The 12,351-nt window shown below is 34.4% G+C and overlaps 2 protein-coding genes across 2 annotated transcripts; both read right to left on the minus strand.

Annotated features, from left to right (window-relative positions):
• Positions 1-228: 228 nt before the first annotated feature.
• LOC135216113 (uncharacterized) lies at positions 229-1,323 on the minus strand. The gene is made up of 2 exons (XM_064251156.1): positions 1,211-1,323; positions 229-866 (listed from the first exon to the last, which is right to left on the minus strand). The coding sequence occupies exons 1-2, from the start codon at positions 1,316-1,318 to the stop codon at positions 654-656; spliced, it is 321 nt and encodes a 106-aa protein (XP_064107226.1). The 5' UTR covers positions 1,319-1,323; the 3' UTR covers positions 229-653.
• A 1,917-nt stretch (positions 1,324-3,240) lies between these two features.
• On the minus strand, positions 3,241-7,827 carry LOC135216589 (uncharacterized). Its single transcript, XM_064251969.1, has 4 exons — positions 7,368-7,827; positions 6,686-6,796; positions 4,683-4,756; positions 3,241-3,393 (listed from the first exon to the last, which is right to left on the minus strand). Exons 1-4 carry the CDS (start codon positions 7,393-7,395, stop codon positions 3,241-3,243), a joined length of 366 nt encoding a protein of 121 aa, XP_064108039.1. The 5' UTR covers positions 7,396-7,827.
• Positions 7,828-12,351: the final 4,524 nt, after the last annotated feature.

Consider the following 12,351-nt stretch of genomic DNA (forward strand, 5'->3'; position numbering starts at 1 on the left):
GACAGCTGCTTTATAATACCAGCGTGCCAGAAAGGAAAATCATAAGGAGAATTGAAAGAATATTGTACAAAAATCAATTCTGTGAATTCTGCCATTATTTTTAATAAAATAAAAATAATAATAATAATAATAATAATAATAATATAATAATAATAATAATAATAATAATAATAATAATAATAATAATAATAATGTAATGAATAATATCTACTGTTCTAAAGTAAGTTTTTTTTGACAAAGTAATTCTGGCTCTTTTTACATATATATCGCTTGCAATTTGGATTGTATACAAGTCTTTTCATTTCATGATAAGTTAAGCCACATCAAAAACGTTGCCACATGTTCCCGAAATTATCAGTACAGATGATTCCAACATCCACCCCCGGTCATAAAATTCTCCATAAAAGTTTTAATTATTACTTTATTTTGGCTAACCGTTCTGTCAGCTTATTTCACTTCATATTTGTTCTTAGGTTTTTGGAAGCATGTCTTGCTAATAACCTTTCATCTTTGCCATATGCTGTCAACTTAATTTGATACCCTTCCATGAATGAAAATCTAATACCCTTTCATGAATGTAGATCACTTTTCATACCGTTCTCATATTTGAATAAAAACTATATATGGTGTCATTCCTATACGAGTATCTAAATCTATTTCTTCAGCTTCCTGGCATCTCTCAAGAGCTCTTCTCTCTCCTTACTGAACTCGGGCAGTCGTAGAGGGGCTTTTGGCATGTATGGTGAACCCTTCTTGACAAAGATGACGTCCTCCGCATGCCTGGCAATCTCTTTGTATCCCCTTTTATCGAAATCCTTCGAAATATCGTCTAGCTCATTTACGAGCTTCCACTCCATAAAAATGACCTGTTGGAGAGAAGCACTGTTCTAAATTTTGATTTGGAATGACGGTACATGAAACCTGGTGCCATCCTGCGACGAAATGCAAAATTCTCTGAACACATAATAAATGTGTTGCACCTCCCTTGATAAGTAAAGTTATATTGCAACTAAAATATAAAAATGAATATTGATAGATCTAATGCTGTGGAATATTCATTGCACACATGTTGAATGAATAGGATTATGTGAGGAGGAAAGCTTTTCTCAAACCACTGAACTCTCTCTCTTGGACAGGTGTTCGTCATCTCATCTGTCCTTCTACACGACTCTGGAATAATTTGGGGAAGGAGTGATCTTGTTTCCCTTACCTGAACATCGAACTTTGCCAAGTCAAAATGCTTAAGAACAGCCAACTCGGCCCCCTCGATGTCCAGAACCAAGAGGTCGATGCGGGTCACATGAAGAACAGTCAGCATCGATTCGAGGGGGGAATACACTGCACTTTTGCAAAACCAATGAGTTTCGAGCATCTGCGAAGATTTAATAACAATGAATAACAGTTTCACCAGGAACTCCAGGACCTACATATAGTTGGCTTCTTGTGCAAACGATTATAATCACTGGGAAAAAAGTTAGCCAAAACGGATCTACTTCCTACAGCAGTTGTTTTAGATTAAGCTGGCCTTATGCCGGCACGGGCCTCTTGCTCACAGAGAAGCCCGTAGGCCTACAATCGTAGTTTGATCAAACTACTGAGTAACATTTCTGTACTCAAGTAAGGATAAACCAAAGCATTTCTTCTTACGAGAGTGAAAATTGCAAAAGGAAAGTCAGAGAAATGGGAAAACTAGATCAGCAAATAGCGAGGGGAGAAACAAAAAAATGCAGTTGGGTTGTTGCTAAAGGGATGTTGCAAGAAACCTTCAGCACAAGGCACACTGCAAGAGGGACCACCCGGTGAAGTACCAGCGAACAAAAAGTCAAAACTTAGACTAGAACTGTGCGTAAATAAAAACCTGCCTCATAAAGGAAAAATAAAGAGAAAAAAAATAGATTTGGGCCCTGAAGTATATCCTCTGTTGCTGCTGTTGGTTATTTTGGTCATTCAGGAAAAAATGCCGAAAACATTTGGCAGTATTCTTTTTTATCATTGACGTAAACCAGAGCTACCTACTACCTGTTAATCCTGGTAAATTTTGGTTACCTTTTGACTAGAAAAAGAAGCCAAACCATGCATGGCTCTACTTTAAATCCCAAAGATATTGCCATGGGACCTGCGTAGTGTACGTGCTGCGTGAGCATCTCCTGTAAAAAAGAGAGAATCATATGTAAAAAATTGTTTTTTTTTTTCCGAAATTAAATTATGTACTGCTAATAAAATCAGGAAATGAAAAGTGAATACCGACCCCTGTATAAAACTCACTGTAGTCATTGTTAGGGTGGTAAGGCTTGGGACCAGCAGTCTCATTTCTTGTAATGCAATATGTTACAAAAAAAAAAAAAAAAAAAAAAAAGGTTCACAGTAACTACCAAAGAACAGCACTAACTCGTCTTCTTACCTTGGAGGGGTATGGGTTGGGTGAAAGGCAGACGTTGGCTGCCCATGCCTTTCTGTTTTTCAGTTTCAGTGTCTTGAAGTCAAGCTCATCGGGTTCAACCAACAGGCCTGTCCAATTGAGCTCCTTCTCCAGCGTCAAAGTATTAGACATTGTCTCTCCATCAAGAGCTCCTGCTTCCTACGAAAAATCCTTTTACGCTAAAAGGAAGACGAATGCAGAGATGTAACACCTTATGATGTTCTGCTTATTTATTTCTGTAGTCATACTTTGGAAGGAATACTTCCTAATTTACGAAATATGTTATTAGTTTATATGAGAATTATGACGAAAACATAAGCTTAATTCATTACTGTATGTGTGTGCCTTGTACATAAGCACAAAAGTTAAGACAAAGGTTGTTTTGTAAACCTGAAGGGAACATGATATATTACGGTTGAGTTTAGATTTTTGGGAGATGGGTTTTTCAAAATTACACAGAATTTACAAAATAATAATTCATGTCGATGGTTAAAAATTGTTCTGAACTTGAGAACTATCATTTCATCTGAAATTTTATGCTGTAGATACATTTATATCAGGGCGGAATGTTAAAACTACAAAAACGCTTGCAAGACTGCAACTGTGGGTAATTTAAAGAACAAATCATTGTTCGACTTCATGCAAATCTTGAAAAAGGCAAGAAAAAGTGAAGAGATTTTCGTAGACCTGATGGAAGTACACACATATGGGAATCTTTTTCTAATAAAACCTCAAATCAGTTCATTAAGTGTGCTGTGGAAGATGCAATAAATTTACAGTACATGGGGAACTTGTCAATGTGGACATGTGTACGTATACCTTCATGTGCATGTGGAGAAAAACCTACTAACCTTGTTCTTAAGGAGTTCTTCCACAACATGGCGGTAGAAGACTTCGCTGTTGTCAATTCCTTTGAGGGCTATGTTGTCTTTACCCAAAAGATTGTATGGCTGGGTCGATGGCGGTAGAAGGACCTGGAATGAAGGAGGGAAAAATATATAGAGAATATATTAGTGAATAAGAGAAATGAAATGACACCATCGAGTGTATAAATAATAAGTAAAATGTTTGGTTGCATGGAACTTTTTTGTTTTCGTTTGGTGGTTCACGAAAAACTGCTTCTCAAACTGCCTAAGATTTTTGCTCTTAACTTAGCAATCAAATTTGCGTATGAATTTAGCAGCCATCTTAATTTAGCCAGGTTCTGGAATGATGGAAGGTTTGAGGTTGAGGTTATTTTAACTCTTCAGAATGAATAGTAAATGAAACCGTTTCACAAACTCATATATTCTTTAAAAATGTAATATCCAGTTCTAAACACTTGAATATCGTCCCTCAAATAAAAAAAATTATGGTTACTATTAAAATTCTAAACACTTACGTAAATAACTATTTTCTTTCAGTTGTAACGTCCCTCAAAAAAAAAAAAAAAAAAAAAAAAAATACGGTTACTATTCATTTTAGCGAGAATCGAGACACTGAAATTTCTGAATTTTTGTAAGGAAAATATCTGTCTTCGGGTCTATAAACTAACTATATTTAGACTTAGTTTCACTGCTTCTAGGGTGCTCAGTAAAGCTGATTACGTCTGTCATTTCAGCATAAAAACTGAAGTATCTGGCTAAGTACGTTAAAATTCTTGGGAAGAAATACTAAATCAGAGATTGTGTTGTCTTGTTCTGATTTCCTTTAAATCTTGATTTCAGTGAACGAGTTATGAAATGGTGACGATTCTCTGAAAAACATGCAAACAATAGATAAACAGAAGATAATACAGCTGGAAATGCAATTTATTTCTCCACAGCCATGGGACTTTCTAATTTCAAGGAAATGTGTACCATTTCGTTTTAAATAAATCTCGTTATTTCTCTGCTGCCAAAATATTCTAGCGCTCTAGGAAAAAGGCTTCACATTCTTTTTCTTTATCATACTAAATGTAATGAAAAATGCACGTGGACACATCATTAGACAACGGTATTCAAGACACTTCAGAAAATGGTTCGAAAGCCATCTTTTCATTGGTAGTCCTCCAATCTGTTTACTCATTCCTCTTGATTGTAACTTTTTATATTTTTTTAAGAGGATTCTTTGAGAGCGAGAAAATATAAATATCACATTTGATGTTCAGTAAATCTTAGAAACAAAGGTTGTTTGTTCAACGCACAGGTACCCATTATGTTTAGGCAGAACAGCTCAAAATTTAAAACTGCTGCGTGTTTTTTAAACATACAGGTATAATATCTTTACCTATACTTATACTTACTTCATTTTCTATATATCCAAGGAACTCTGGGTCATAGGCAGATATAGGACCATCCAAGGACCGTACCATATAACCTGAAAAATTTGATGCATGAGTTTATGTTTTACAACGATATAAAGGTATAGTGCTGATCTCACACAATTGACTACTATACACTTTTCAATACAAAGCAAAGCAAAATCTATCATGTACTAAAATAATTTTCTATAAAAGAGAGTAAATGTGGCCTAGTTAATCTTCCAATCACGGATAATTTCTGAATAAATTTGTCGATGATCTATGCAAAATATCTGAAGATCGAACTAATGCGTGTTGTTTCGCCTCTTCAAACCATTTGTCTTCAATTTCTGTAACTGACCAATTTCATCTTCATTTCATTTTTCCGTCGAAATGTATATCTTCATGTTATAACTGAAGATTTATTTCTAGTCTTTTTCTTAAAAGAAAATACATGTGATGGCAAGAATAAGTATAATTTCTTAAACCCATTAACTTGATTTGAAGAATTATATAAAATTATATAAATTATTTAAAAGCTCTATGCACACATGTCTATACACACATACATACATACACACACACACACACACACTATATATATATATATATATATATATATATATATCTATATATATATATATATTATAATAAAAATATACAATTTTTCCAGTTTGATTTAATCTGTAAAGCTTAAAAAGCAATTGCTATTCTTTCATCCGATTGTAATTCCTAAAATAAATGATGCATGCAGCAAGTAATTTTATACGCAACATATATAACACACAAACACACATATATATATATATATATGTAAATATATATATATATATATATATATATATATATATATATATGTATATATTATATATGTGTGTGTGGCTTGCATAGCTCAGCGTAGTGCAGTCTCTATTATTTGGAGTTTTCCTTTCTAAGTGATATATGTTACCATACATTATTAAATAGTTTTTGATGCGCATAGTACATATTGTAGTGCAGTTTACAGTTCTCTGTGAATAATCTATAAAGTATCCGTCTGGATCAATATCTCTTATGACATCAAGTTTATCTGTAAAATACTCAATCCATCAGTCCACGACTACATTAACTACAGATTTCCACTTGTATCTTGTATCCTGAATTCCATTTCTTCATTAACTTTTCTGTATATGTTTAAATTCCTACTAGAAATGGCTCTTGCTCACTTTCTCTCTTCCATTTCCACAGCTTGCCTTTTTTTCTCTAACAATTTCTTCTTGACTACAAATACTCTTCTTTTTTCCTGTAATCGATCTTGTCATGCAGTTGTACTTAAAATAACCTGCTTTTTCGCCTTCACTAAGCCTTTTGTTTCCTTAGACGAGCAAGTACTGTTTTTTATTTCCTCATCTCATCACCTCATGCTGGCATATACTCCTAACAGTTCCTATAAACCTAGCATTAAATTTTACGAACTCCACCCGTCTCTTTCTTCAACACGAGTCAAATTTCATCCAGTTTCTCCGTAAATACTCTGTTTGCTTCCTTTCTGTCAAGTATACTCATTTTCATTCTATTTGCAGTGTATTTTCATCTCTTCCCCCTCATCTTAAAATTGATTTTCCCCCAACTAAATAAAAATCAAGATTCCTTCATCACAACCTGAAAAGTGCTTTGGTGAAAAGTTTAAATGGTTTTGAGGTTTAACTTCAGCAAACCATAATGGCCTCGAGATGTATGACTATGAAAAGACCATTTATCTTCACTCATATAAAATGCAAATATGATTTTCAACCTCTATTTTTCTTACCAGTATCCTAGTATGTGTTAGATACAGTACTAAAGAAGAATCAAAATGGTGATAAGTAATCCCTCTCCATATAGGTCAATAGATTTTTGACATTGCACGTGCTTTAAACACTCGTGCAAATAAGGATTAATACCCGAATGATCTATCATGTTTTAGTAAATAACAGAAGTCATGGACATTACAAGTGTTGGAAAAAATTCATTAAAACCATACTGACCACTGTATCTGGGTACGTGGGCTGACACCAGAATCATTGTAAAAAATATGAGGCCGAAGAAGCGGTATGCCCATACGCGGTAACATGACCACGATTTCCTGAGGGAGAAACCTGTGGGGGATAAATCATTTGACGTTTAACGCACATTAACGAGAGCTGCGAATTTTACATTTTTTCTTGTGTGTGTTTTCTCTTTAGCTTGTATTATCGACAATTTTTATGCAAATATTACATTTAATTCTAAGGATTACCTGACATCAGTAAATGAGTAATGTTGACTAGATACACTAAGAAAAAAAAAGATGGGTGGGTGGGGGGGTGGGGGGGGGGGGCGGTTGTAAGAAGTTTCCCCTTAAGTTAAATAACGCTATCATGAACACACAAAATGTAGGTGCATTTTTGGTATTAACTTTCAAGTAACTTTCATATAACTAAACATCATGGCCTAAGGCATTTTAACCAAACATGTAATAGGGAACTCCAAGGGAATATCATAAACTGGCAATGCAACAATGATATTCATGAAAGCTAGAAATTCAGTTACATGGTAATAATTAGGGTGTATTTTCCAATAAAAAGGTTTTTGCTCTCCCCGAGAGAGAGAGAGAGATGAGAGAAGACGAGAGAGAGAGAGAGAGAGAGAGAGAGAGAGAGAACATAACAGCAAAGACTCACTACATACCTTCGAATACAGAAAAACACGTCTTCATTTTGACAAGGTTGGTTGGCCAGCTTTTCAGACGCCTCAGATTAATTCACTTTCTTTTATCATTTATAATCACGGATATCGCAAGGTTCTTTATTGTTATTATTCTAAGAGAAAATGACAATCAAATGTAATAACAGCACCAAACATCTTTAGAGCCTTAATAATCATCACACGATTCTCACATAAACACTGCCAAAAACGCGTCCAATCAAATGTAATCAAGAGAACTTGTGAAAGAGTTTTGTTTAACGTTAGCTCCTCCAGTCCTTGTGCTGGAAGACTGTCTGACAATTAGACCGCAGAGGGCAGGAACAGTACCTTGCACCTCCGGGGCTGAGAGATATGTTGGCTGGTTGTAACCTGCGGGAAAGTGAGTGCTTCATGACACAGGAGCCACGTTTCGTTGTACAAAATATTAACTTTTGAGGCTCTGTCGTTTAATATACAAAGGTTCAAGGAAGAATGATTAAAAGCAGAACGTTATTCTCTCGGAATGGTGGGTAGAGGGCAACGCCCTCAGTCGTATAAATTGACGTTTCAGTCAGAGTTTCCTCAAACGTAACTTGACGTTACAAGGAAAGATTGCATTTCGTGAACATTCAGTGGTTAGCTGCTCGATAAGGGCGAGTTTTTCTTGGAAGTCCCTCAGTGGATAGACATTTGTAGTCTCAGTGAGAGTATTAGGTTATGGCAGAAAAGTTTCCTGTCCTTAAGTTTGCCACATATTCTAAATGTATATTCTCTCTCTCTCTCTTCCTCCGTAAAGCTCTGAATATGCAACAGCAGTAATTGTTAACTAGTGCTAAGCAATGTATTATCTGACAGAACGCTAAATATTTAAAACTAGCACTGGAGTAATTATTTCTTAAAACGAGCAAAACATTTCGCAATCTTTTATCTTATTTATCTGTAAAAAGTTCAAGATTTCTTTTCGTGCAGAAGAAATACATATATGCCTGTCGAATGTTTTCATTGAGATGTGGAGGAATACGTCCATAGAATGGAGCAGATTTCGCCCTTTATTGCATAGCAAAAGTATTTTCCAATTAATTCCTCTTGGCAGAGCTAAATGTATACATTCTATAACCAGGATCTTTCTTTCACATCAGCTTTCCTAAGTAACGTAGGGGATCACTACTTCTGTTACTTTCTGTAACTAGCAAAAATATATGCTACTACATAGGATTTACATGAAAAGAAAAACTAAATAATGTACTTCCAATTCCAGGTTGTTCTGTTTTGCGATCTATCGTCCCGATTTTCCCTTACGACTTAAATGGATTATTTTCGTGTTCGCCGAATTTCATAGCCGTCAACGCCTCATTTTGGAGCTTTATAGATAACAATAACAGTAATAGTACAAGCAAAATCACATCAAGTTGTATAAGCGATAAATTTCTGAGACACGAAAGGTCCCATATATGTATGTATGTATGTATGGTATATATATATATATATATATATATATATATATATATATACATATATACACGAAAGGTCCCCATATATGTATGTATGTATGTATATATATATATATATATGTATGTATATATATATATATATATATATATATATATATATATATACATACATACATACATATATGGGGACCTTTCGTGTCTCAGAAATTTATCGCTTATACAACTTGATGTGATTTTGTTTGTACTATTGCTGTTATTGTTATCTATAAAGCTCCAAAATGAGGCGTTGACGGCTATGAAATTCGGCGAACACGAAATAATCCATTTAAGTCGTAAGGGAAAATCGGGACGATAGATCGCAAAACAGAACAACCTGGAAATGGAAGTACATTATTTAGTTTTTCTTTTCATGTAAATCCTATGTAGTAGCATATATTTTTGCTAGTTACAGAAAGTAACAGAAGTAGTGATCCCCTACGTTACTTAGGAAAGCTGATGACAGCACCAAACATCTTTAGAGCCTTAATAATCATCACACGATTCTCACATAAACACTGCCAAAAACGCGTCCAATCAATCCAATATATATATATATATATATATATATATATATATATATATATATATATATATATATATATATATATATATATATGCAAGTACTCTATAAACTGCCGAGATTCCCTTAACCTGGGGACCCGATATTTCCATTGTAGAGCACCTGCATTCTGCGACATCCTTTGTTTTCAGATTTTGATCCATGATAAAGATAACGTTAGAAAGCTCAATGATTCTGAGCTGCTTGTAAGAATAGGAGTCCATGCTGGCACGCGCTCAGCAACTGTATAAACATCAGGCAACTGACTGGGTTTCCTGATAATGCTCGCAAGTAAAATGCAAACTATGTATTGCAAAGATCTACCTATGTCGGATACAGACGAACTCACATCAGACGAGCATATGTGTGGCATGAGATGCAGAGACAGGCTGACAGACAGACGACAGCTAAACAGAGAGAGGTTGTCAGTATACATTTCTCCTTAGGTTGGTAGTCAAGTGATTCTTGAACAAATGTAGGACGTATATTCGGTTACTGAAATACATTTTTCTGTAGTAAAGATGTCATTTTAATCAACTCTTCACGTAAACATTGAAAGAACACTATATATTATATATTATATATATATTTATATATATATATATATATATATATATTATATAGTGTTCTTTCAATGTTTACGTGACGAGTTGACGTAACACTATATATATATGTAATAATATATATATATATATATATATATATATATATATATATATATATAGTGTTCTTTTCAATGTTTACGTGAAGAGTTGACGTGAACACTATATATATATATATATATATGATATATATATATAATATATATATACATATATATATATGTTATATAGTTATATCTATATATATATAATATATAATATATTATATATATATATAATATTATATATATATAATGGTTTTTCTTCAATGTTTACGTGAAGAGTTGATTAAAATGACATCTTATTACAGAAAAAAATGTATTTCAGTAACCGAATATACGTCCTACATTTGTTCAAGAATCACTTGACTACCAACCTAAGGAGAAATGTTTACTGACAACCTCTGTCTGTTTAGCTGTCGTCTGTCTGTCAGCCTGTCTCTGCATCTCATGCCACACAATGCTCGTCTCATGTGAGTTCGTCTGTCTCCGTCATAGGTAGATCTTTGCAATGCATAGTTTGCATTTTGCTTGCGAGCATTATCAGTCATAACTCCACTGAAAGATTTCTTGCACACAGCAATTCTTTCTATTATTTTTTACGTAAATAACACTGGAGGTTGTTTTAGACATCGGTGGCACGTGGAACTGCACTGAGTCTCCTCATAGCTGGTTGTGAGCTCTTTGACGTTTATCTTTACTGCTGAATCATGGTATATTGATTCTCGTTTACTTCGCTTTATCTTCTTTCGTTTAAGTATTCTATTCATCCACAAGAGAGAGAGAGAGAGAGAGAGAGAGAGAGAGAGAGAGAGAGAGAGAGAGAGAGAGAGATTTTACTTTTAAATAAAACATGTTAATATGTGTGATCATGTCAGTATTTATGAATGCACACGAGTAGTCTTCAAGGAGGGACTGCAAAACATCCACTTACAAAGTAAATGAAACAAGAGGAAAAATCGTAAGCACGAGAGAGAGAGAGAGAGAGAGAGAGAGAGAGAGAGAGAGAGAGAGAGAGAGAGAGAGATATTTTACTCTTAAATAAAATGTGTCAATATGTGTGATCTTGTCAGTATTTATGAATGCACACGTGTAGTCTTTCAAGGGGGACTGCAAAACATCCACTTTCAAAGTAAATGAAACAAGAGAGAGAGAGAGAGAGAGAGAGAGAGAGAGAGAGAGAGAGAGAGAGAGAGAGATGAGGAGGAGGAGGAGGAGGAAAAAGCCTATCTTTGTTGCAAGGAGAACTATCTTATGAATGTCAGGATTCTGGCAACTGCAACGCCGATCCAAGGTTACCTGGTGACGTTATACGCACGTGCAGTTGTTTTACATCCACTTGCTAATACTTCCTTGAATCTTGTTGTTGGCAGCAACGTAGAAAGAAAACAAAGCATTTTTGATGTGATCGGGGAAGACGCCTCTTGGAGGCTATATTTGAAAATACAGGATTTGAGTTAATGAACATCCAGATAACGAGGAATGAGTTAATGAATCCCTTTTAAAATGTGGGGGAAATGATACTTGGAAGTAGTATCGCAAAATGCGGAAACTACGTATTGATGAATAAACATTAAAAAATACTGTTGCTGATAAATAGAGAGATGAAAAGACTCCGTGCCAAGAGAAAAAATAAGCCAGAAGCTTTAAAATTTGGGGGAAATGATACTTGGAAGTAGTATCGCAAAATGCGGAAAACTACGTATTGACTGAATAACATTAAAAATACTGTTGCTGATAAATAGAGATGAACAGACTCCGTGCCAAGAGAAAAAAATAAGTCAGAAGCTTTACTAAAAAAGTAGAACGTAAATGAACGAAGATTTAGAACAAAGAAAGGTCAAAATATTTTTCAGTCCATTTCCCAATGTTTAGACTTAAAAAAAAAATTATTTTATCAAATGCTGTTACTGCTAATATAAAGTAAGAACATTTATTGTTATATGATTTATTAAATAATCATAATATCGGCAAGTCAACGCCAATTAGACAAAATTTAATACTCAAGGCAATGTTGTTTTAGGTTTAGCAGGCCTTATGCCACCACGGGCTCTTGCTCCTAGAGCAGCCCGTAAGCTCAAGGCGACTAACTCGTTATATTAACAAACACATTAGCGCTAGAGAACTATCATCATAAATTTTTAAAAAAAATTTTAAAAGGTTATTTTATCTTCTTCCGTGTTTCTATTTCCGAAATTCCAAATACACAGTGAGAATATATATGTAATGAATTTAAAAAAAACTAGTTTTCTTTATTCTTTTCAAACTATCCCTCTTAACAGTCTGAAAGAACTGGTT

Source organism: Macrobrachium nipponense, chromosome 6 (genome assembly GCF_015104395.2).
Source record: "Macrobrachium nipponense isolate FS-2020 chromosome 6, ASM1510439v2, whole genome shotgun sequence".
Lineage (NCBI taxonomy): Eukaryota > Metazoa > Arthropoda > Malacostraca > Decapoda > Palaemonidae > Macrobrachium > Macrobrachium nipponense.

Excerpts from the sequence above, each read along its gene's own strand:
- LOC135216113 (XM_064251156.1), bottom strand. The coding sequence starts at position 1,318 with ATGCTGACTGTTCTTCATGTGACCCGCATCGACCTCTTGGTTCTGGAC. Across the intron at positions 867-1,210 it reads TGGCAAAGTTCGATGTTCAG|GTCATTTTTATGGAGTGGAA; the intron begins GTAAGGGAAACA and ends TCTCTCCAACAG.
- LOC135216589 (XM_064251969.1), bottom strand. The coding sequence starts at position 7,395 with ATGAAGACGTGTTTTTCTGTATTCGAAG. Across the intron at positions 6,797-7,367 it reads GTGTTTTTCTGTATTCGAAG|GTTTCTCCCTCAGGAAATCG; the intron begins GTATGTAGTGAG and ends TATCCCCCACAG. Across the intron at positions 4,757-6,685 it reads CCACGTACCCAGATACAGTG|GTTATATGGTACGGTCCTTG; the intron begins GTCAGTATGGTT and ends CAAATTTTTCAG.